The sequence below is a fragment of the Perna viridis genome, chromosome 7 (genome assembly GCF_037379345.1).
Source record: "Perna viridis isolate PV_CMFRI_1.1 ecotype Kerala chromosome 7, ASM3737934v1, whole genome shotgun sequence".
NCBI lineage: Eukaryota > Metazoa > Mollusca > Bivalvia > Mytilida > Mytilidae > Perna > Perna viridis.
In genome coordinates, this window is record NC_142451.1 from 33,420,752 (window position 1) to 33,441,836 (window position 21,085).

Here is a 21,085-nt window from a genome sequence, read left to right on the forward strand (position 1 = left end):
GGTTAAATGACCATTACCTAATAAACTACTTTAGATAGTTAACTGGACAATCAAGGAGTAGATTTAGACTTTTAAGACACAGATTAAATTACCAATTGAATAATCATACTGTTTTATAAACAGTAACAGACCACATCACCAGTCTTACTTTTTAATTTGTTGCACTTTTGAAATAAAAATTATATCGAAGGATTTTCTATCCAAGAATTATTCTTCTTGATTTTATGATTAAAATTGGATATAAATGTGTGGTTTTCTTCATAAAAATGTCGATCTGAATACAGAAATGACTATAGTTCCATAAAAATATAACATATGTAGATTGAAATACATTGTTTGGAAAGTTTTTCTAATCCATGAATCACAAACCTTTGGCAGTGTCGGAATTTTATATTGATTGGTACTTAAAACATGTGAATATGATGTTTTTTTTCACATATTTCTTGAGGAAAAATTTGGGGACCTGAGTATGGGCCCTCCACTGGTGTAAAAATAAACCCAACAAATGACAAAGTTTAAAATCTATTGTTGTAATATCAACTGTTCTCAGAAGGTATCTGCTTTACAACCAGGTCTTTCAATCTATCAAAGCTATTGTCCTGTAATGATTGTCTGATTTGATGAAAGAACTCAAAGTAGTGATGGAAGTTGTGTCTGAAAAAAAATAATGCTTTATTTAAACTTTGTTTGCCATGACTACTTTTCCATATATATATCACTTAGGAAGTAATTTCTTATGCAAAATCCATATGTTAAAGTTCTACTTGCAAGCATCTCACAATAATGATCTTCCTTCATGCACATATTTTCCAAGACAAAAATCCATTGAGCAGTAATGGAAGAGTTTTGTTTAAAACAATGTTTACATGAAAAAAAAAAAACCTTTTATTAAAACAATGTTTACATGAAAAAAAAACCTTTTAAATCTCCCCTTGCAGAGAAATGACAATAATAACAGTGGCATCTTTTTTCATGCACATCTTTAGAAAACTTCTTACCTTCCTATTAAGTTCAAAATCTAATGGTTTAGGAGGAGTTGGACTTACCAGATGGTACCTTGTAAACATCTTGCCTTTCTGGGTTATAAAAATAATTATAATTATCTTTCATGCAAATTTACATATGATTCAGCCTAACCTTCCTGTAAAGTTTAAACACAATCCATTGAGTGTTTAGGAAGAGATGAGCTTACAATATTATTAAATATATAAAACCCTTCAAATTATATATCTCCTTGTGGTGTTCTGGCAATAATTATCTTCATTCATCAGACAGGATTGAGAATACATCTTCTGATCTTGCTCTCCTTAAATGATGCATATTAATTGACATTAAGATGTTCAATCTTTAACATTTATTCTTCTAGCTCCTTGTGGGCTCCTAATTAGGAAATAAAAGATTTTATGTTTAGTTATGATATGATGCCCTACTGTTCTATTAAATATAAATATCCATCAAGATGTTTCAGAGGAGTAGGACTAACAAGATGTGAGGGCAGACATATGGATGGATGGAAAGATTAAGGGACCAACAGAAAGACAGACAGACAGGTTGATCCTTATACACCTGCCGAACGAGTAGCATGCAACAAATAAGGCATGGGGATATTGTTCTCACTGTAAGCTGCGATAAAGTGCATTTACCTAGTGAAGATATCAATACTCACATCATTAGTAGTACAGATGATAATAACTCTGAAGTGTTTAGTAGATGGTTGATGTAAGCTCTGGTGAAGTTCTGACAGCAATAACAAGAACAACCCGCTAAAAGTGGTTTAAAATCATCGACATATCTGAAGATATACAAAATATTCTTGAGTTATCAAATGTTTTGGACTAGATAGATATCAAAGATAGATCCAGACACAGCACAGGCCCTCCTGGTTATTGGGAAAAATGATGGAATTGAAAGAAAATCAATGAAGCATGATAATGCCTGCCCTGCTTTAGGTCAGTCAGCACACAATCCTGTCCTTCAATTCCAGTAACACCCTTGGACAGTCGTATACCATAATAGAATCAGAAAAAGACCAGTTTATAAAAACAATGCATTTTTACCAAAGATTTCTATAAAAATGAAAATATTTTGAATTTCTTGAACATTTATGGTCTTTGAAAATTATGTTTATATGCATACAATAATACACCACTTATTTTTGTGTAATGAAGGTACACATACATCTATAACGACATACACTAATACAAATGTATTGTTATTCTACACTTTATAGATTGTATAAATACATGTATTTGATTAGCTTACATTTTGTTCTTTAGATCAATCTCAAATCTTTGGGGTAAATCATTGTTCCCATTTTGTTCTGTACCATTAGCAGGCTTAAATGAAAATACTAATCCACAACCCCTCTCTGTGACAATGTATGGATATGTCAAAATAGTTAAGGAATTTGATAATTAAAATAAGAAAATATATTCCTCACATTCATCTATGTACTCATAGAACCTTTAAGTTGCAGTCTTTGTAAGAACCATGCAAATTCTGTAATATGTGATACACCACAACAAAAGCTACACATTTTTATTTTTTGTCATTAAGTTGCTTTATAGGTCTATATTTTGAAATGTATAATCATTCATTCCAATCTGTCTGCTCTTAGGAGATAATCCACATAGAGATTCCAACAGTTTCTATTGTATTTTAGTGTCATTTACAGAGTTATCTCCCTTAATTTTGAATTGTACAGTGCATTCTATATTATTTTTATCTCCTAAGAACATGGGTTACATGAAAAACCAAATGTAAATTTCCGTTTACGAAAGCATTTTAGACAAAATATCAAAAATAAAAATATATAGGTTTTCCAATCATGCATCACATTTTGCATGATTCTTAGCTGGAGTGCTTCTTAACTGCTACATGTATATCAAGAAAAGCTTGACTTTTATTTTAGTTCTAGATGAAAGTACATGTTTAAATAAGAATAATAACCTTAATACAAGATAGAAAGATGAGGAAAGGTTTCAATAAGTGTAAACACACCTTTAAGTAAGCTTTGGAAGGCCCTAACAACAAAGTTATAAAATCCAAGGTAACTTAACAACGACAATTTCTTAAAAATCAAACTTAAAGTAATATAATGACACAAAGACACATTAATATCCAAATTTCCTAACTGTGGACACCCACATGAAATCTGTAGTGGGGTTAAACTAGTTTCATAAGACCTTAACATCTTCCTTTTTATATAATTGAACATTATCTTTTTTCCCTTGTCCAGAACGTGATCTCATAGCTTAGACATATCATATCCTTTATTTTTTATTAATCTTGTTATTGAAGACTTAGATGGAGCAAAAATCTCATTTGAGTTAAAAAAAAAAAAACCTAAATTAAATTGTTAGAATATGTTCATAATAAACTATTATAACAAAGATATGTCTTGCTCAGTACATATGGTCCATTTTATTCAATATTTGATAGTGACTGCAGGAGCATATGCATGAAACAGATATGGAACTGTGGTGTAGTGATGCTAATGCAACTGAATACTTAATATAATTCACCTTCTAAAAGTTGTTCTTATTATACTGATAAAAATCAGATTGATTGATTGATTGATTGTTGGGGTTTAACGTCCGAGCAGCAATATTTCAGCTATATTCAGACGGATAAAAATCAGAAAACTTAACATTAAATTCTTAACAAGAAATCTGAAATTCAGAACTCAATAGACCTCAACTGCAAGGCAAATACATAAAACAGATATGAAATTGTTGAGTAAGGAAGTTAATACACCTGCATACCAAATAAGATTAGCCTTGCACAAGTGGTTCATATCAAACTGATCTAATCAGAAAATTTAACATCTAATGCTGACACTTGAAAAGGAATACCTTAGTCTTGCCTTCTGTGACTTTTGTCCCAGGCAATACAAAAATATAAAGCTTTGCTTTGGAGAAATTAGCAAATGGCAAAACATAAACACATTATACATTTAAAAGGATATGAGCTATCAAATATGTCAAATCCTAGAGCAACAGCTTCTAGTACATTGTTTGGACTCCATACACCATGTAAAATTCTGGGTTTATCATCTGGTAAACATTCCTGCAAGAATAGAAAATGAACAGGATATTTTTAGTGTAAATGACAACATACAAATTTACTAGAAGATATTCAAGATTTATTCTTCTGGTTTGACAAAAATGTTTTATAAATTACTCTGGTCTATGGTTTTAAAATTATGAATGTAAATATAAAAGTAAGGCAATTTACTTCCTAATCAATAAAACTATAAGAGTTTCCATTTTTATTTAGTTTTCAAATGTTTATACTGTAGTTGTACTTATTTTCCCGAGGTTTTCATTTTTTTTTTTCAGTATTTAAGTTTGCATCATATTGAAAGTAACCATATGCTTAGTATTAGATGTGCATATGTGTGTACTTATTTACGCTAACAATAACTGATTGCAAAACTCTTGAATAATCCAATGGTTAAGTATTTAAGATCTCACTAAATCCCAGATTACTACTCAAAGCACCCAATTATGATTAAATTTGGTGGGTTATTGTCTAATTGTCAAGTGTGCTTTTTTACGAAAAATGGCTAATATCATATGAAGGTGAATGTGTAAAAATATCAATGTGAATTTGTATGTATTAATATATTTAGATCAAAATATCCTTTTTTGTATATGCATTATAATTGTTTGTTTAAACCCTATATTGTTTACCTTATATCACACCTCTAGACCTATATTGTGTACCCAATATTGCATCTCTAGACCTATATTGTGTACCCAATATCGCACCTCTAGACCTATATTGTGTACCCAGTATCGCACCTCTAGACCTATATTGCATACCCTATATCTCACCCCTACATAGTACACACTTGAAGTATAGTTAAAATATATGATATAATGAACATGATATGTCAAACTCTGTATCACATGTGGAATTAACCCTCAACCTATATCACCCCGCAGGCCGGTGGCTCTTGGCTGATAAAGGAGTCTCGGGTTGATACCGCATGTGATACAGAATTTGATATGTAATATTCGGTATATATTGACTGTTCTGTGTATCTGACTTATTTATGTATATGTTTATGTGTTTTGCCCTGATGTACATCTACTGTGTCTGAGGTATCAATAAATCTTATCTTAACTGAAACCAAAAATAAGTACAGTTACACAGCCAAATGTACCACATATGATAATCATATGTTTTCAAGCCAATATTAACATATGGTAATCATATGATATTTAACATATGATAGTCATATGATTATCATATGACTCTCATATGTTAATTTTGGCTTGAAAACATATGACAATCATATGTTTGTGAAAAACATGATTATCATATGATAATTATGCAATTATCATATGTAATTTGAAACATGATTATCATATGGTGCTCAACTTATATGATAATTATATGATTCAAACCATATGATTTTCATGTGTGGCACATTTGCCTGTGTATCTAATTAGGGAAGGCAAACTGGTCAGTTAATTGTAACAAGTCACATTCATCTTTCCAATCAAGAACAAGGCCAAGTGGCAAGAGAACAACATGTAGTCTAATGAAGGCTTTTTTGTTTCATGAAAAACTTTCCCCTTACCACAATATCTATGTTAGTGTAGTTTAATGTAGACACATTGATCCTGAATTCAGTTAATTTCATTCTTTTGTGTATGTTGGTTTGAGAGTAAAATATATTACAAGCAATCTCTAATAATATTCTTAAAAGTTTCTATTTCTTGTGAGAAGTAAAAAACAATGTAACAGTGAGAACTAGAAGTAGTGATTTTAGTACAAATGTATTTGATAATAAGACATTTGATTAAGTAAAGTATTGGTTAACTGATTACCCATTGCCACCTTGATTTTAAATATTTTTCGTACTTACCAATGTTTTCTGACAAAGGTTTGATATTTCTTTCATGTCAAAATTTTCTGTTTTTGGACCATTGTTATGGAAGCCTTCAATAGCATAACCTTAAATAACAATACTATCTATCATAAAACTAAGTGTTCAAAGTTTATACCCCAAATTTGCAATATCCTTTAGCAACTAAATTAACATTCAGCTATATAACTGTAAAACACATTTTGATGTGACAGATTATTCCCTTTAATTTTTCAAAGATAACTTCCATGAACTGCAGTTATATATGTATAAAAAAACAATTATAAAATTATTTAGAAACCTAACATTGAAGAAAGTTGTTATAGTTTTTACATATATCACACAAAAAAGCTCATGTTGCTGTGTTTACCAAGTTACATCCCACACCAAAAGAGCTACAAAAAATGTCCTCCCCTCCACTCTGTATACCTACCATCAAGATTCCACTCCGTATACCTACCATCAACATTCCTGGCCACAGTTTCTTTTGCTGATTTCACTCGATCTGGCTCACTGTAACCACCTTCTATAACTCCAAATAGCACCGTCTGAAAAAGATATATTCATAACTCTTATCTACATAAAACGGTGACAACATTTCAGCCAATAGCTGTTTAGGCAGTAAATCACCAGCAGCTATAAAGATGTGGATTTATGGTATGTTGCATTTCCCTTGTTTTTACCTATTTTAATAAAGCAGAATAACAGTTGTTAAACAGCATTCAGATAGGAGACTTCAGTGATTCCCTTAAAACTTTTAAATTTAACTTCTATAAACTTCAATACCTGGTGTATTACTGTGAATTTGGATACTATTGTAATGTTTTTATTATTCTAAAATGGGTATCTAGGTTACAATGGCATTAATAAAACTTGCATTATGAAGTGCTTTAATCCTGTTTTTCTTGACATCACAAAATTTAAATTCACAGTTAGTTCTAGAATTAATAAGTTGCAATAAAAAAGCAATATTGTGAGCAAGATAACAAATAGAAATTCCTCTATTCCACTTAAACTCAGAGGATGTAAAACTATTATCTTCGCTTTCCTGCTTGGCATGTGTGTCTAGGAAAGCAGAGAATGCTTAGTTACCCTAGCAGAGCACCTGGTCCATGCTCCCAGTTTTTAGTGGAATCTGTGTTGCTCATTTACTTGCTCATTTTGTTTCTTTGTACCTAATTTTTTGGTTAATTTATGTTCATTGTTGTGTGTGTCCATTTTCCCTGTCTGATCTTTGTTCCTGAATTTCATTCTTTTGACTTCCACTAGAATCTTGGTTCCTTTGATTACTCTTCTATACAGTTTTATCAAATTCCATTAAAGTTTAGATGGGTTACACATTTATCAAGATTAAATTTATCAAAATGCTTCTTTCTTTTCAGACACAGAGCAATAATTATCTTCCTGTATTCATATGTACTTACATGTATGATGCCTTATCTTTCTATACAGCTAAGTCAAAATCCATTGATAAGTTTACTGGGAAATGTATTTACAAGTTACATGTATGTGAATAGGAGGATTAACAGACATGGCGTTCCTATATATCCCAAGGCTATGTTTTCAGGGGATATAGAAACGCTCAAAATTACTTCTTAAATTTCAGTAATAAGCTGTGAAATTTTACTCGATTAGACCATAATCCTTAAAATAAAACATAGATTGCTATTGTTTGATAATATAAAGTTTGTCACATACAACAAAGTCAATTGACATAATGAGAAAAATACAAAGCTTTCCAAATTGTATTTTGCTACAAATAATTATAAACAGTCATTATTGGTCAAACAAAAATATTACCTTTGAATCTTTCCATTTATCCAGAATCTGATCAAGAAATGTTAATGATCTATCTATAGCCTTAGAAATTCTCTTTTTGCCCGAATCTTTCTGTGTGTCTCCATCAAACAGAGCCTGACAAATATCTGGCTGAAAGCCTTTCTGCATCTGTACATAATGATTTACATCAACCTAAAAAACAAGGAAGATAGATATATCCAAATACTGTGAATGTACTTTAATTCATGGATACCAAGTTTCGTGGTTTAGCCTACCCATGAAAACCATGAAAATTGGTACCCCCATGAACAATAGTACTTTGACATTAAACCACAGTGAGTTAATGCTAGAATGCTTACTACATGATTAGTGGTTTATAGGAGTAACAGATTTGTCTAAATATACTGAAAGTTTCATTCTTTCTCATTCAAATTGTCAATAATTTAAATCAATTTACCCAAGAAGCAAACATTTAAGTTAATGGTACTTTCTATGTTTACGTACGTGTAATATCAGTGTAAACTGAATATTTAACTTAGAGAATCCATATGAAAAAAAGATGTTTTTACCTTCAACTTTCCTGCCTTTGTCCAGATTGCTGTACCAGATTTTTCATTAAAACCAGAAGGTACTTCAGTAGCAGGGTCGTGTAAAGAACAGTAAACAATAAAATCCTGAAAATAAAAGACACTTGGTATCAAACCTTATCATTAATCTTTTAATTTCTTACCTAAGTCCAATGTAACAACAGTTAACATTTGCCAAAATCATGCCATTCATACAGGCTGTCTTTAACAAAAGCAGGTATATTTTGTCTTATAAGTCAGTTTTTGACAGTTCTGTATCAAGATGCAGCTTCTGCAAGGGAGGTAACCTGTAAATGAAAGTCTAACCTCATAAAGAAAATTAATGAAATTTATGTATAATTACTTTTATATTTATTCTAATAGTATTAGAAAAAGAGACAAGTACCAGTGCACTGTAATTAAGGATACCTTAAAAAACTATAAACAATAGTCCAACTACATTAATTATAAATTACAGAACCAAAAAATTGGAAGTAGAAAAACCTTACCTGCATGCCACAAAATTTTGCTATTCCCTCTTTAAGTGCTGATATAGCATCACTATGTTCTGCACTGCAAAATAAATGTATTACTGTATCAATCATGCTTTTATGATTTAGGTGAATTTGTTGAAAGGACCAAACCTTATGGTGATAATAGTAGTGTAGTTAATATAACATACTAAGTGTGATAGTGAAAGAAATATACACAATTAAGGTAGATCATACCTATTACATTGAGCATTCTTTTCTGTCATCTTGCAAAATCATACAGACATATATATTTTCTAATAACTAATAGTATTTGAAATAATGCAAAAACAATATATTAAAATTATTTCAAATGATTTTGACATAAAAATAAGAATGGTAAAATTAAAAACATTATTTTTAAAAAGCCTCTTCCAAGGGGAGATAATTAGCAGGATAATGCTTTCAAAGGGGAGGTAATTTGCAGGAAAATGTTCCATTGAAATGCATGTGGAATTTTAGACTTTTTAATATTGCAAGGAAAAGAGTTTGGTGGCCCCCAATTTTCGTTTTGAAATATGAAAGAATGTCATTAAAGTGTTCTTTATATACAGTTAAAAGAATTTTATCAAGCAGTTTTTCTAAAGTTTGTGAAATATTGAAAATTTCCTACGGAATCCATATTAAATGTAGTAAAATATTGGCTTAAATAAGGCTCAATTATCTCAAAATCAAGTTCATTGACCTATGTTTTTCACAATGAAATATTTTAAGTATGGTCATTCAGGGTCATGTTTGACAAATATTAGGAAAATTCATCTACTACAAATATTTGGTATGATCTACCACTAAACTCAATGTCACATGGACACTTATACCAACTTAATGTTATGCCATGTATAACAACTTTATGTTATGCCATGGATAGCAACTTTATGTTATGCCACGGATAACAACTTAATGTTATGCCATGGATAACAACTTACTGTTATGCCATGGATAGCAACTTTATGTTATGCCATGTATAACAAGTTTGTGTCTGCAAACATATCAATATCCTTGGTTGCTAATTTTCAGGTATTCTGTCAAGTGAACATACTTGTAGGTATCAATTTATGAAGTTTCAAAAAAATGTTTGGCATTATGTAGTGTAAAAAATCAATTTCATGGGTACTATTTTTCGCAGTTTTCTATCTAACACCAAAATAGGGAATATTAGTACATCACAAAAAGTAGAACATTTGCAGTATTCCATGTGCAACAACTTATGGCTATATCATGCATAACAACTAACTTCTATGCCATGTATATCAATTAACTGTTATATCATGTATAACAACTTATTGCTACATGTATACCATGCATAATATCTTTTTGTTATGCCATGTATAACAAATTATTGTTCTACCATTTATAACAACTTACTGTTACGTCATGTATAACCACTTACTCTTATGCCAAGTATAATAACTTTATGTTATGCCACATATAACAACTCACTGTTATGCCATGTAACAACTTTCTGTAATACCATGTATAACAACTTACAGCTATGTCATGCATAACAACTTTATACTGCTTTGCCATGTATAGCAACCTCATAATGCTTTGCCATGTACATGTATAACAACTAACTGTTATGCCATAAATGTTTACTTATAAACTTACTGCGAACTTAAGTACATGTGAGCAATAGTTGGAACTCTTTCAATTTTCTTCAATACATCTTGAGTTAAATGAGGAGCACTTCCTAACAAAATGAGATATTTAAAGCAGCAATAACAGAACAAATTTACCAAAGTTCCCTTTCACTGTATACTTTTATTCCCCATACTCAGTTAAAATCCCAACTTAAAAACATTATACATCGTCGTTTTTCCAAAAAAGATGGTACACCTAGATACAAATATATAGTTATTGGTAGAGATTCCTCATACTTTGTAAGAAATAATTCCAAATCATCTTCCAAATATAGAGGAAGATGTTTACAAAATGCTGGAATTTTTAATCGACAACATATTTGTCCAGTGTGGTGGACGTGTTTTTCAACAAACGGTCGGCATTCCAATGGGAACAAAGTGTGCTCCTTTATTTGTTGACCTATTCCTTCACTCTTATTAGGCTGACTTTATAGCTGACCTGATCAGAAAGAAAGAATATCCTTTGGCTAGATCCTTCAATCTCAGTTTCCGCTATACAGATGACGTATTATCTTTAAACAATCCTAATTTCGGGGATTTGATACATCGCATCTACCCAATAGAACTTGAGATAAAGGATACTACAGACAGTGTGAAGTCAGCCTCATATCTTTACCTACAGTTAGAGATCGATGGTAAAGGAAAACTACTGACCAACCTAGACACTGTGAAATCAGCCTCATATCTTGACCTACACTTAGAAATCGATGGTAAAGGAAAACTATTGACCAAACTTTATGACAAACGTGATGACTTTTCATTCAGAATTGTCAACTTTCCTTTCATCTGTGGCAACATCCCTTCAGCTCCTGTGTATGGAGTGTTCATATCACAACTCATACATTATGCCAGAGCTTGCCGAAACTACTCATACTTTTTGTATCGCGATAGAACTCTAACAAATAGGCTTCTGGAACAGGGTTATGTTGCTACAAGATTGAAGTCATCACTACAGAAGTTTTATGGTCATCATCATGAACTCGTCGATCGTTATGGTGTATCCATCAGCACCATGAAAACTGATTTATTCAATGGGTCATAGTTTTCCTTTCCTCGTTTGTCTACCCCCGACTTGACTTTTTATAAGCAACTCGGCAGGTGTTTCTAGAAAAGCAGAGGACGCTTACCCTACCGGTGCACCTGGTCCATGCTCCCAGTTTTTAGTGGAGTCCGAGTTGCTCATTTGCTTTTGTTAATTTGTATGTATGATTTTAGTTACTTTATGCTCTTTGTTGTGTATGTCTTTTTCCATGTCTGGTCTTTGTCCCTGGATTACATTCTGTTGATTACAGCTATAACCTTGGTTTCCCTTGATTACTTTTTCAAGACATATGTTTGCATTTAACATTTCAGTTGCTTGCAAATGGGTAATTTTTATGTTAACAGATGTTTAATTAAAATAAAAGGTGTCAGAAAGTATCAGTTATAATTGGAAAATGGGCTTCGGCATTTTTATTATTTTGATATCTGAAGGTGCTTCCAGTTCATTTTTAAATACATTAGATTTAACAAGACTAAATAAAATTTATCAATTTATTAACAGTCAAAGAACACTTTCTTAAACATCCATTTGATGAAGTCATGTGAGTCTTTAGCTTAAAAGCAGAAATAGTGTGCAAGTGACACACCTACTTACGTCACAACTAATTCCGTTATTTTCCAACAGATATATATATAACTTGGCCGAGTGGTCTAGAGCATTGGACTTAGTGCAGGCGGTGTTGCCACAGATGTCACAGGAAGCAACCAAATTTGCATCACAAATTTGCAACCTATCTATCTATCTCTACACACACATTTATGTTAAATTAAGCTAATAAAAGCTTCTATTTCTAGATTTGCATTATTTCAATTCACATGCATCCATTCTAGAGCTGTAGTTTAGGCTTAATTATAATGTATGCATCCTTGTATTAACATACTATGTTGCCTCACCCCATTAGACTTTTTATATGTATTATATACTTGGTGTGGCTGTATTTGTATACTGTTACAGATCCTCTATTGTCTTACTCGATACCATCAGAGGTTGTCCTGTTCAGTTACATCATGTGCTAATGTTTGCGCTCTAGATTTCCTTACCAGGAAGTATCACTCGGTCAACGAAAACTATATACAAGTTGGCCGAGTGGTCTGGATTTAGTGCAGGTAGTGTTGCCATAGATGTCAGAGAAGAGAAGGGGTTTGAATCCCGCTAAGGAAGTGACCAAATTTACATCACAAATTTGCAACCTATCTATCTATCTATCTCTACACACACATTATGTTAAATTAAGCTAATAAAAGCTTCTATTTCTAGATTTGCATTTCAATTCACACTATACCATGATTTACAGCAAAATATACAATGTACGTTAATTCTTCTTAGTTAGATATTGTATTTTTTTTAAATTAAGTTAAATTAAGTAAAACAACAATTGGAGAACTGTTCGAAGACATATTTAACAACATTATTTTGTCCTATTTTACATATTAACAGACATGTACAATCTTACCTCCCCTTGTATATAACATACACATAGGGGTTTCAACACTTTTATTGCTAGTTTTCCCAAGTTCTCCTAAAGTTCCAAGTCTACAACCATTTCGTACAGTCTGTATTGTAAATTTCATCCTTTCACAAATTTCTGAAAATAATTCATAACCACAATTTTAACTTGTAGTACGATACTGAAAGAGACAAAAGAAAACTTTCAAGCTTTTCATGCTTGAAATAATAGAGCATGATGCATTTAACATAATGTAGAAATGTACAAGCTAGGGATGGGTCCTAGATATGGCCCTTGATGTAAGGCAAGTCTCTACCAACTGTGTGACTCCAAGGGGTCCAGATTTACTTTCAAGAGTAATCAAAAATCCTCAATAAAGTGTCAATAAGTATAGTTTGATGACCTGGGACATGGCAAATGGAATTGAAAAGGTCACTGGTTAAAATTGAGGATCCAGACACTTGGACCACTCCTAATTTGAACCCCTGTACTCCGCTAATGTATTTTAAGGAGTGTAATATCAAAGAATAACTGTGAAATGGGGCTACCAATAAGGAGTCAATATACAATAATAGAGTCCTTTGTAGAGAGCCAAGTCTCTCTATCATTCAAAATTCAAGTTATCAGAGGTACCTGTAATTACATTTTAAGTGGAATAAAGGTGAAAACAAGCATTGCCATTTGCAAAAATATGTTTTAATAAAAGTATATATTATACAGGAGAAGTCTTTTAAAATCCATTGTTAACACACATGTACCATAAATGTATTTCTTAACCTTTCAGTGAATCGAAATTTGAAATAGTTGGACAAACTAAATAGACCATCCACAATCAATTCTACAATTAGTAATCATCAAATATGTGATGAATAACTGGATACCCAAGAAAGGAAATTCAAAGCAATGAAGGTGCTGAAACTCGGAAGTCGCTTGCGTACAACCTGCAAGATAGGTTCCCGATGTTTATTTTTTAAGCAATGTGCTAGAGTGCCGGTCATGACATGGACCAAGGTTTGAGACTGTTTTGTTGTTGAACCCATATTTCCCTTGCAACCTGCAGCAAAACAAAACAAAGATGTACACAAATATATCGTGAAAATAAGTTTATTGCATTTGTTTATGTTCTTGAGATCTTAAACTTGAAAAAAGGAAGCTGATGATGTTGAATGTGATGCTTCTTGATAAAATGATTTTGATTATAATACCATCCACAGGCCATAGTTAAAATCCCACACCACCCAAAGAGAGATAACCCCAATTAAATTGTACTAGCTTTTAACTAGGTACCAGTATCGTATTGCATATCCCTGAGCGGGTGTACGTCAAAACATGGATGCCATAAAAATATAGTGCATTTTCTTTTTGCCTCTCTACAAACTAATGTTTTGTCAAAAGACATGAACAATGACTTAAAAAATAGAGCAAACATCACACTGTAAGATGAAGAACTTTTTTAAAAGAAAATCTAACATAATATCATAAAAATGTTCCACTGAAAAGGTTGGTTTGGTGAGTGCAAAACGAAAGTGAAAGTAGGGAAAATGGCTATTTATAGTTCAAGACTACTTTTCTGTCCAATCTTCGTGGACTCACCCTATTTTCTTTGCTGGAAATTATTTTTTCACATGTCCTTAGAAATGCTACATAAGTGAAAGTTTAATTGAATCAATTTACATATTTTTTAAAAAATCCTAAAAATATGCACTTCACTATAGAAGTCTATGGGAAAATTAATACGATACTGAGACCTAGTAAGCCAGTTTTTCAAGTAAAGTTGGATATTCAGCAAGTGGTCTTTACCAGCTGAAAAAGTAGTACCCCAATACAGGTAACACTTTTAAGATGAATTAGCCAACTTTTGAACCTGATTTTTTATGGTAGCTCAGGTTTTTTGCATTTATGGTTAATCTTTACCAAATTTGGAAATGCATTTTGTTTTCATGAATTTGTAGGATATCAGTTCAATAAAATTATTATCTTGACTATTTATGATGAGCATATCTATATTCAGGTAACCTAAAGCAAGTAATACTCCTGCATAAAGGATAGTTTTCAAGTTACAACACATTTTAAGTATGTGGTTAGGACTTGAAAATAGTCATTTTCCATACATTGCCTCTTATATATGAAAAAATGAATATTTTTTTTATTTTTTGTTTTTCTTTCAAATAAATAGCTAAAATGAGTTGCCATATAACTGTGTGGTTGATTTAAACACAGAAATGTCACAAAAGTCATCAGCCAATTTTTTAGTGGACTTTTTTTAGTGGTTCAAATGGACAGATTCTAATGCGGCAAGAAAAATAATGGTGTTTTTTCATATAAAAACTGAATTTTTTCAAAAAGTATCTAAAGCAGACAATTGTTATTATAATATTTATACCAGTAAACTATATTTCTTGCATCATAGCTATCTGTTTTAAAGAAAAAGTCTTTTCCCTGTCACATTGAGGTCCATTTGTATCTGCCTGGGGTACCAAGATGGCTTAAAATCTGTATTTTCTGCATATGAAAAGCTATATTTTTTTAAAACTATGATATTGATATAATTTTTTCTGGATTTATTATAATTGAAATGACCATATCTATAGTTTAAAACAGTTGGTTGTACCGGTCATTATACTTTACTTTAAACAAGAGGCTCCCTTGAGTTAAAGACAAAAAAGGAGGTTCGGATATTAATATTTCCATATATGGAACTCACAAGTGGGGATTAAATAATGATTTGGAACTCATAGTACAGCTCATGTATCTACCATGTCAGAATAAACCACAAAGTTGCTTAGTTTGATTAATGCAGCAGCTTTTTATCAAAAGTAATATTTTCTGGCTAACATTGAGATATTAGTCTTATGCCTGGAATAGGGTACCTATATAAGAATTTTAATAGAAAACTCATGTTTGTAGCAGGGCAATGATATTCTGAATTTTCAGTATGGAAATGAATACTCTAGCAGAAAAACAACAACTTTTAGGATTATATTGAAATGTTTATTAGTAATAGGTACCAGTATCGTATTGCATATCCCTGAGCGGGTGTACGTCAAAACATGGATGCCATAAAAATATAGTGCATTTTCTTTTTGCCTCTCTACAAACTAATGTTTTGTCAAAAGACATGAACAATGACTTAAAAAATAGAGCAAACATCACACTGTAAGATGAAGAACTTTTTTAAAAGAAAATCTAACATAATATCATAAAAATGTTCCACTGAAAAGGTTGGTTTGGTGAGTGCAAAACGAAAGTGAAAGTAGGGAAAATGGCTATTTATAGTTCAAGACTACTTTTCTGTCCAATCTTCGTGGACTCACCCTATTTTCTTTGCTGGAAATTATTTTTTCACATGTCCTTAGAAATGCTACATAAGTGAAAGTTTAATTGAATCAATTTACATATTTTTTAAAAAATCCTAAAAATATGCACTTCACTATAGAAGTCTATGGGAAAATTAATACGATACTGAGACCTATTAACTAGACTGGTCCCCGATCGCAATATTCAGTAGTCCCGGGAACCAGGATAGCTTTCAACTATCTTCTTTGAAATTACTACGCAGCCAAGCGGCAAAAAATAATTTGGCGTCTCGATTGACCAGTTCAAAAATATTTAGCTGAAAATTAACACTTAAAAATGTTTGAAACATCATTCATTTGGGATATTGGTGAAAAATTTAAAATTTAAAAGAGAATCACACATTAATTTGAAGACAGCATTTCCGTCCGTGAAGTTATCTGCCGGAAGCCCTTTTGTCATTCTTATACTTACAATAATTGAAGCCACTCACGTGACTTCCGAGTACAAATGACTTGGTACTCATTCCAAGTTTAAGCTGCAAAAAATCTAAATGATTTCAAATAATATTTTGTTGTTCGAACATTTGTAATGTTAGCAGTTTGGTCATATCTAAAAGAATAACTTTTTAACATTTATTAAACTTTGTTAATACACTGGACTTTGCTTATTGATTATTTTAAAAGTTTCAATTGATATAGATCCTAGGTGTCTGACTTGAAATGTATTATATATAGAAATTCTTGAAATATTTTTTATTTTCTTTGTATTTTTGTTACTGCAAAAATGCCATGTAATAGGACAAGAATCAAAATCTGAAAATATAAAAAAAATACTAATACAGTTAAATGACCTAATTTATTCAAATATCTACTTATTGTTTCAATAAATTCACTTGTTTTGATTCCTATTCACATATTTCAGAAATGGGTTTATTAAAGTTCAATTCATAGTCTATTGTGACATCAAATAATCTTACATCTTTTTCACATTCTATTTCAATTACCTTCCAGCACAAAAACAATACTGTTAACATAACTCCCCACCCCCCAACTCACAACTGTATAGGGCCTGCAACTTATCTGGGACTGGAGACAAGTGGAGTGGTAAGTGTTCCTGGGCTTATCAAAATCATTTAAGAAATATAAAAAAAAATAATTTTTAACCCTTTAAACCGAAGAAAATGGTATGGCACTTTCAAATTTCACATTATCACCTTGTGGAACTTTTCCAGCATTTGCACACATGAGTAAAAATGGGACAGAGGAACGTGTCGACACTAAGTGTCTGCTAAACACTTTATAAGCCTTTTTGTTGAAGAGCTTCACATAAACATTGTAGGCAGCCAGTGGAAACAGGAGTTCGGAATTCTCGGACTTTTACGTGACTTTTGAAACTAAAATCAGACTTCCGAACGGTATTTTAAAATTTTCTCCATTGTGTTTTTTATCAGCAGCTTGCTTATGAACTTCGGCATATTTGTCGCTAAATTAATGTTTAATTTGAGTATATTTTTTCATTTCGAACATGACAGTTTGTTTTTATTTCAATTGTTTGCTATATTTTCTTGTTTTAATATTTTTATATATAAAAAAAAATTGATTAGCAAAACGAACGAACATTAATGATATGCATTCATTATTGTTTACAGTGCCGCCATGATGAAAATACAAATATTTTATTTAGCTCGAACACAGTTACAGTAATGAAGAATTATGATAAATAACGTAAGTGTTTATCATATACCATGTATTTGTTAATTATAATTTGTCTAAATCATGTGCTGTAGTCTAAGTAAATGTGTGCAGTATAAATTACAGGAGATATGGTACACAAGAAACTTTCTTAAGCCTTACATGTGTACTGACTACTGTATACATGTTCCATAGTCCATACAAACATTTTTATAAAGACATGAAGAGTTGTCGTTGAGTCAATGACTGTTGATTTTCATTTAAATGAAACAGTCTGATACAAACTTGTTGAACATGATGAGGGTAACACAAACAAAACCTTACAATAATCTGTTATTTGTGTATACAGTACCCCATATTTCATTTTTGAGAACAGAAATAAATTCATGTACAAGATCAAGGAAACTCCAGTGAAACAAGTATTGCTGAACAGTTGACCAAGAGCAATCAAAAGCAATATTTAATGTTCCAATGTATTGTACATGTAAGTTATATGAGAACATTTCATACATAACTTGAAGTAAACTACATGAATTATATGATTTGGAAATTAATCTAAACATTAACATATACATTTGTATGACCTTGTATATGACACAATTTTCAATTTTTTAAGTTTATCGTGCTATTTTGTTTTACTTTTTTAATAGATCCATAAATACAAGCTGCTGACTTACATTGTATATCAGTAACTAAGGATAATGAACTAGTTTTATCAGTCATCAGATTTCTTTTGCACAGTATGTTGTCATGAACATGTACAATTATACCATAGTCATGACAGCATGATAAAAGTCAATCCATGTTGATTTTCAGTATCTCTTTCCATATTAAAAGGAAATATGTTTTGATATTTTCCAGAAAATTTTGGATGCAGCCATCATGTTTACCTACCAATGATACAAGTTACCAGACAAATCATACATAACAGGAAGCTCTGTTCAAATGAAGTATGATAATAGATTGTGTAGGTATTTGAGGTTCAGTATACAATATTTTTATGCCTTTTTTTTTTTTAAAAAAAAATTAATATTGATTTGGGGTGTTCCAAAGGTAGGACCCTCCTCTTTTGTTGGGAAATGTTGGAAGTAATGTGGAAAATTTTTGCAAAAATGAGGAAATTATTAGCTTGGACCCCCACTTTCAAAGTCTTTTGATTGTTCACTAGAAACTCTCATTAGTCAATTTATTTTAGAAATGTATTTGTATTATTTCTACATGTGTAATGTAGATAGATCCCATATGTGTTTATCGCTTAAAATGTAGCACTACAGTTCCCATGACACTTAAATGAAGGTTGTGACATAGACATAATATTTTAGCATAATGGGATGTTTTGTTTGAAGAAAAAAAAAACATCCAATGATCCATATAATGTAGGGTTTACTTAAATAGAGGTCTACTTCAATACAGGATTCATGAATCACAATAACTTTGAATATGAGTATTATGTATATTTATTACTGATTTTTATACTTCCAGGTCATCCATGGCATATATATGACTGAAAAGAATTCATACATGTATAACTTAGATGATCTTCAATGCTGTTCAAATCTCTGCTTGCACTGTAATGAAAGCTGATATGAAGCTGAAGTTTGAAAATAAATATTTTCAAAATCATATTTCTTATTCAAATGTACAAGGTTTAAATGTGTTGTGCTTCAAAAGTAAAAGTCACTTTCATACATGTATACAATAACAGCCATGTATACTTCTTGACAGTACCATCCTGGAATACAACCTAGAATCCCTTGCACTGCAAGCTGTCACTCTATCAACTGAGCTAAAAATTACTTCATTGTTTTCTGTAGATTAGGTTGATTATGGTCTTTTGTAAATAGTTTTACTTTATTTATTTTTGGGCCTTTTTATAGATTGCTTAATAGTATGTGGTTTGCCCATTATTGATATCCATGTGGTGATTTCACTTGTAGAAGCTTAATCGTTACTTGCTTTGTTTTTTGAATGACTATCTCATTGGCAAACATAAATGGTACATGTATTTAAGTTTTCTACTTATGACTAGTGAGTACTAAATCTTTCACTACTTCTCGAACAAGTAATTTTGTGTAACAACTATTTGGCTAAGCAACTGTTGATTCTGTGAGGTAGCACTATGAAACTGCCTCAAAATGTCATAATAGTAGAGTAGTATAAAGCAGGATCATTTCATACAGTAAAACATTCTTGTCCTGAAATGCAAGAAATAATTGCAGTATGCTTTGAAACCACAACCAATCAATGAAAAAAAACAAGTTCCATGGGTAAATAGAAGAAAATATAAACATTCACAGACATTAAACATTTTGAAAAAGAAGAGATTTATTGTTGAATTTTGAGCTAATCATAATCATGCAATGTACTTGCACCTATAATTTACATTGAATTGATCTGAATTCATGGTTTCCTTGTATAAACTCTACAAGACTGGTAAATGACTGGTAAATTGTGATTTTTTTTTGTTCACACATCTTATCGAATGATAATTATTAGTCAACTGTGCTGGTAATACCTGTTCATTGATCAGAGGGGTTTGGCACCCCTCCTTTTTACCAGAAAATTAGTCATTTTCATCAGTAAAATTGACAAAACATTGACAAAACATAGAAAATAATGTCTTAGCATCACCATCACATTGGCTTGCACCCCTCCTTTTCAAAGTCTGGAGCTGTCCCTGTTCACTAATCTGTAAATAGCTTTCATCATATTTTGCTTTAACCGTCTAGTATGAAACAAGTTGCCTGTTTTGAAACTATTTTAATATTCTCCATAAAAGCAATGAAGAAATATATATAAAAAAAACAATACAATGCTTAGGTAGCCAACCATATTATACTTAGCAATGCTAAAGGTTGTCTGGCAAGCTATTTTCTGACTTGGTGCCATCCTAGGGTATAGAGGAATGGAATTCCAATCTCTTACGTTGTAGGAGTAACAGGGACGGATCCAGGATTTTAGATAGGGGCGCACAGTAAAAATTCTGCCGAGCGGAGCGAGGTGACACAATTTTGAGGTTAAATTTTTGAAACATTATAGAGTGGGTGCAATGTTGATATCTTTTGTGGTAAAATTAGTGAGAAATTTTAAATTTCGACTTGAAACCGCCTAAATCTACCCATGACAACCCATGCTTTGCAAATTTTAAGGGGCGCACTCCCCCACCAGAATACGCCTCCGAGTAACCATGTTGATTTTTATGAGTGGGGTCGGGG

The 21,085-nt window shown here is 31.6% G+C and overlaps 1 protein-coding gene and 1 long non-coding RNA gene across 4 annotated transcripts; one reads left to right on the top strand and one right to left on the bottom strand.

Moving 5' to 3' along the window:
* Nucleotides 1-509: 509 nt before the first annotated feature.
* On the bottom strand, nucleotides 510-17,531 carry LOC148612384 (queuine tRNA-ribosyltransferase accessory subunit 2-like). Its single transcript, XM_088593766.1, has 12 exons — nucleotides 17,393-17,531; nucleotides 12,889-13,020; nucleotides 10,362-10,443; nucleotides 8,733-8,796; nucleotides 8,227-8,331; nucleotides 7,679-7,849; nucleotides 6,339-6,426; nucleotides 5,879-5,967; nucleotides 3,962-4,068; nucleotides 2,263-2,382; nucleotides 1,667-1,792; nucleotides 510-654 (listed from the first exon to the last, which is right to left on the bottom strand). Exons 1-12 carry the CDS (start codon nucleotides 17,421-17,423, stop codon nucleotides 537-539), a joined length of 1,233 nt encoding a protein of 410 aa, XP_088449892.1. The 5' UTR covers nucleotides 17,424-17,531; the 3' UTR covers nucleotides 510-536.
* On the top strand, nucleotides 17,515-19,493 carry LOC148612385 (uncharacterized). Of its 3 annotated transcripts, none has more exons than XR_015924376.1 (4): nucleotides 17,515-17,593; nucleotides 17,828-17,903; nucleotides 18,732-18,837; nucleotides 19,353-19,493. It is a non-coding gene; the product is annotated as an uncharacterized LOC148612385 (long non-coding RNA). The 3 variants fall into 3 exon arrangements; XR_015924377.1 differs by lacking the exon at nucleotides 17,515-17,593 and adding an exon at nucleotides 17,637-17,682; XR_015924375.1 differs by lacking the exon at nucleotides 17,515-17,593 and having other exon boundaries at nucleotides 17,764-17,903.
* The last annotated feature ends 1,592 nt before the right edge of the window (nucleotides 19,494-21,085 follow it).

Bases quoted from the DNA above. Each gene is read 5' to 3' on its own strand.
- LOC148612384 (XM_088593766.1), bottom strand. From the start codon at position 17,423: ATGTGTGCAAATGCTGGAAAAGTTCCACAAG. The intron at 7,850-8,226 runs GTAAAAACATCT...CTTGTTTTTTAG, and splicing joins CAAAGGCAGGAAAGTTGAAG to GTTGATGTAAATCATTATGT. The intron at 5,968-6,338 runs GTAGGTATACGG...TTGTTATTTAAG, and splicing joins TGTGGCCAGGAATGTTGATG to GTTATGCTATTGAAGGCTTC.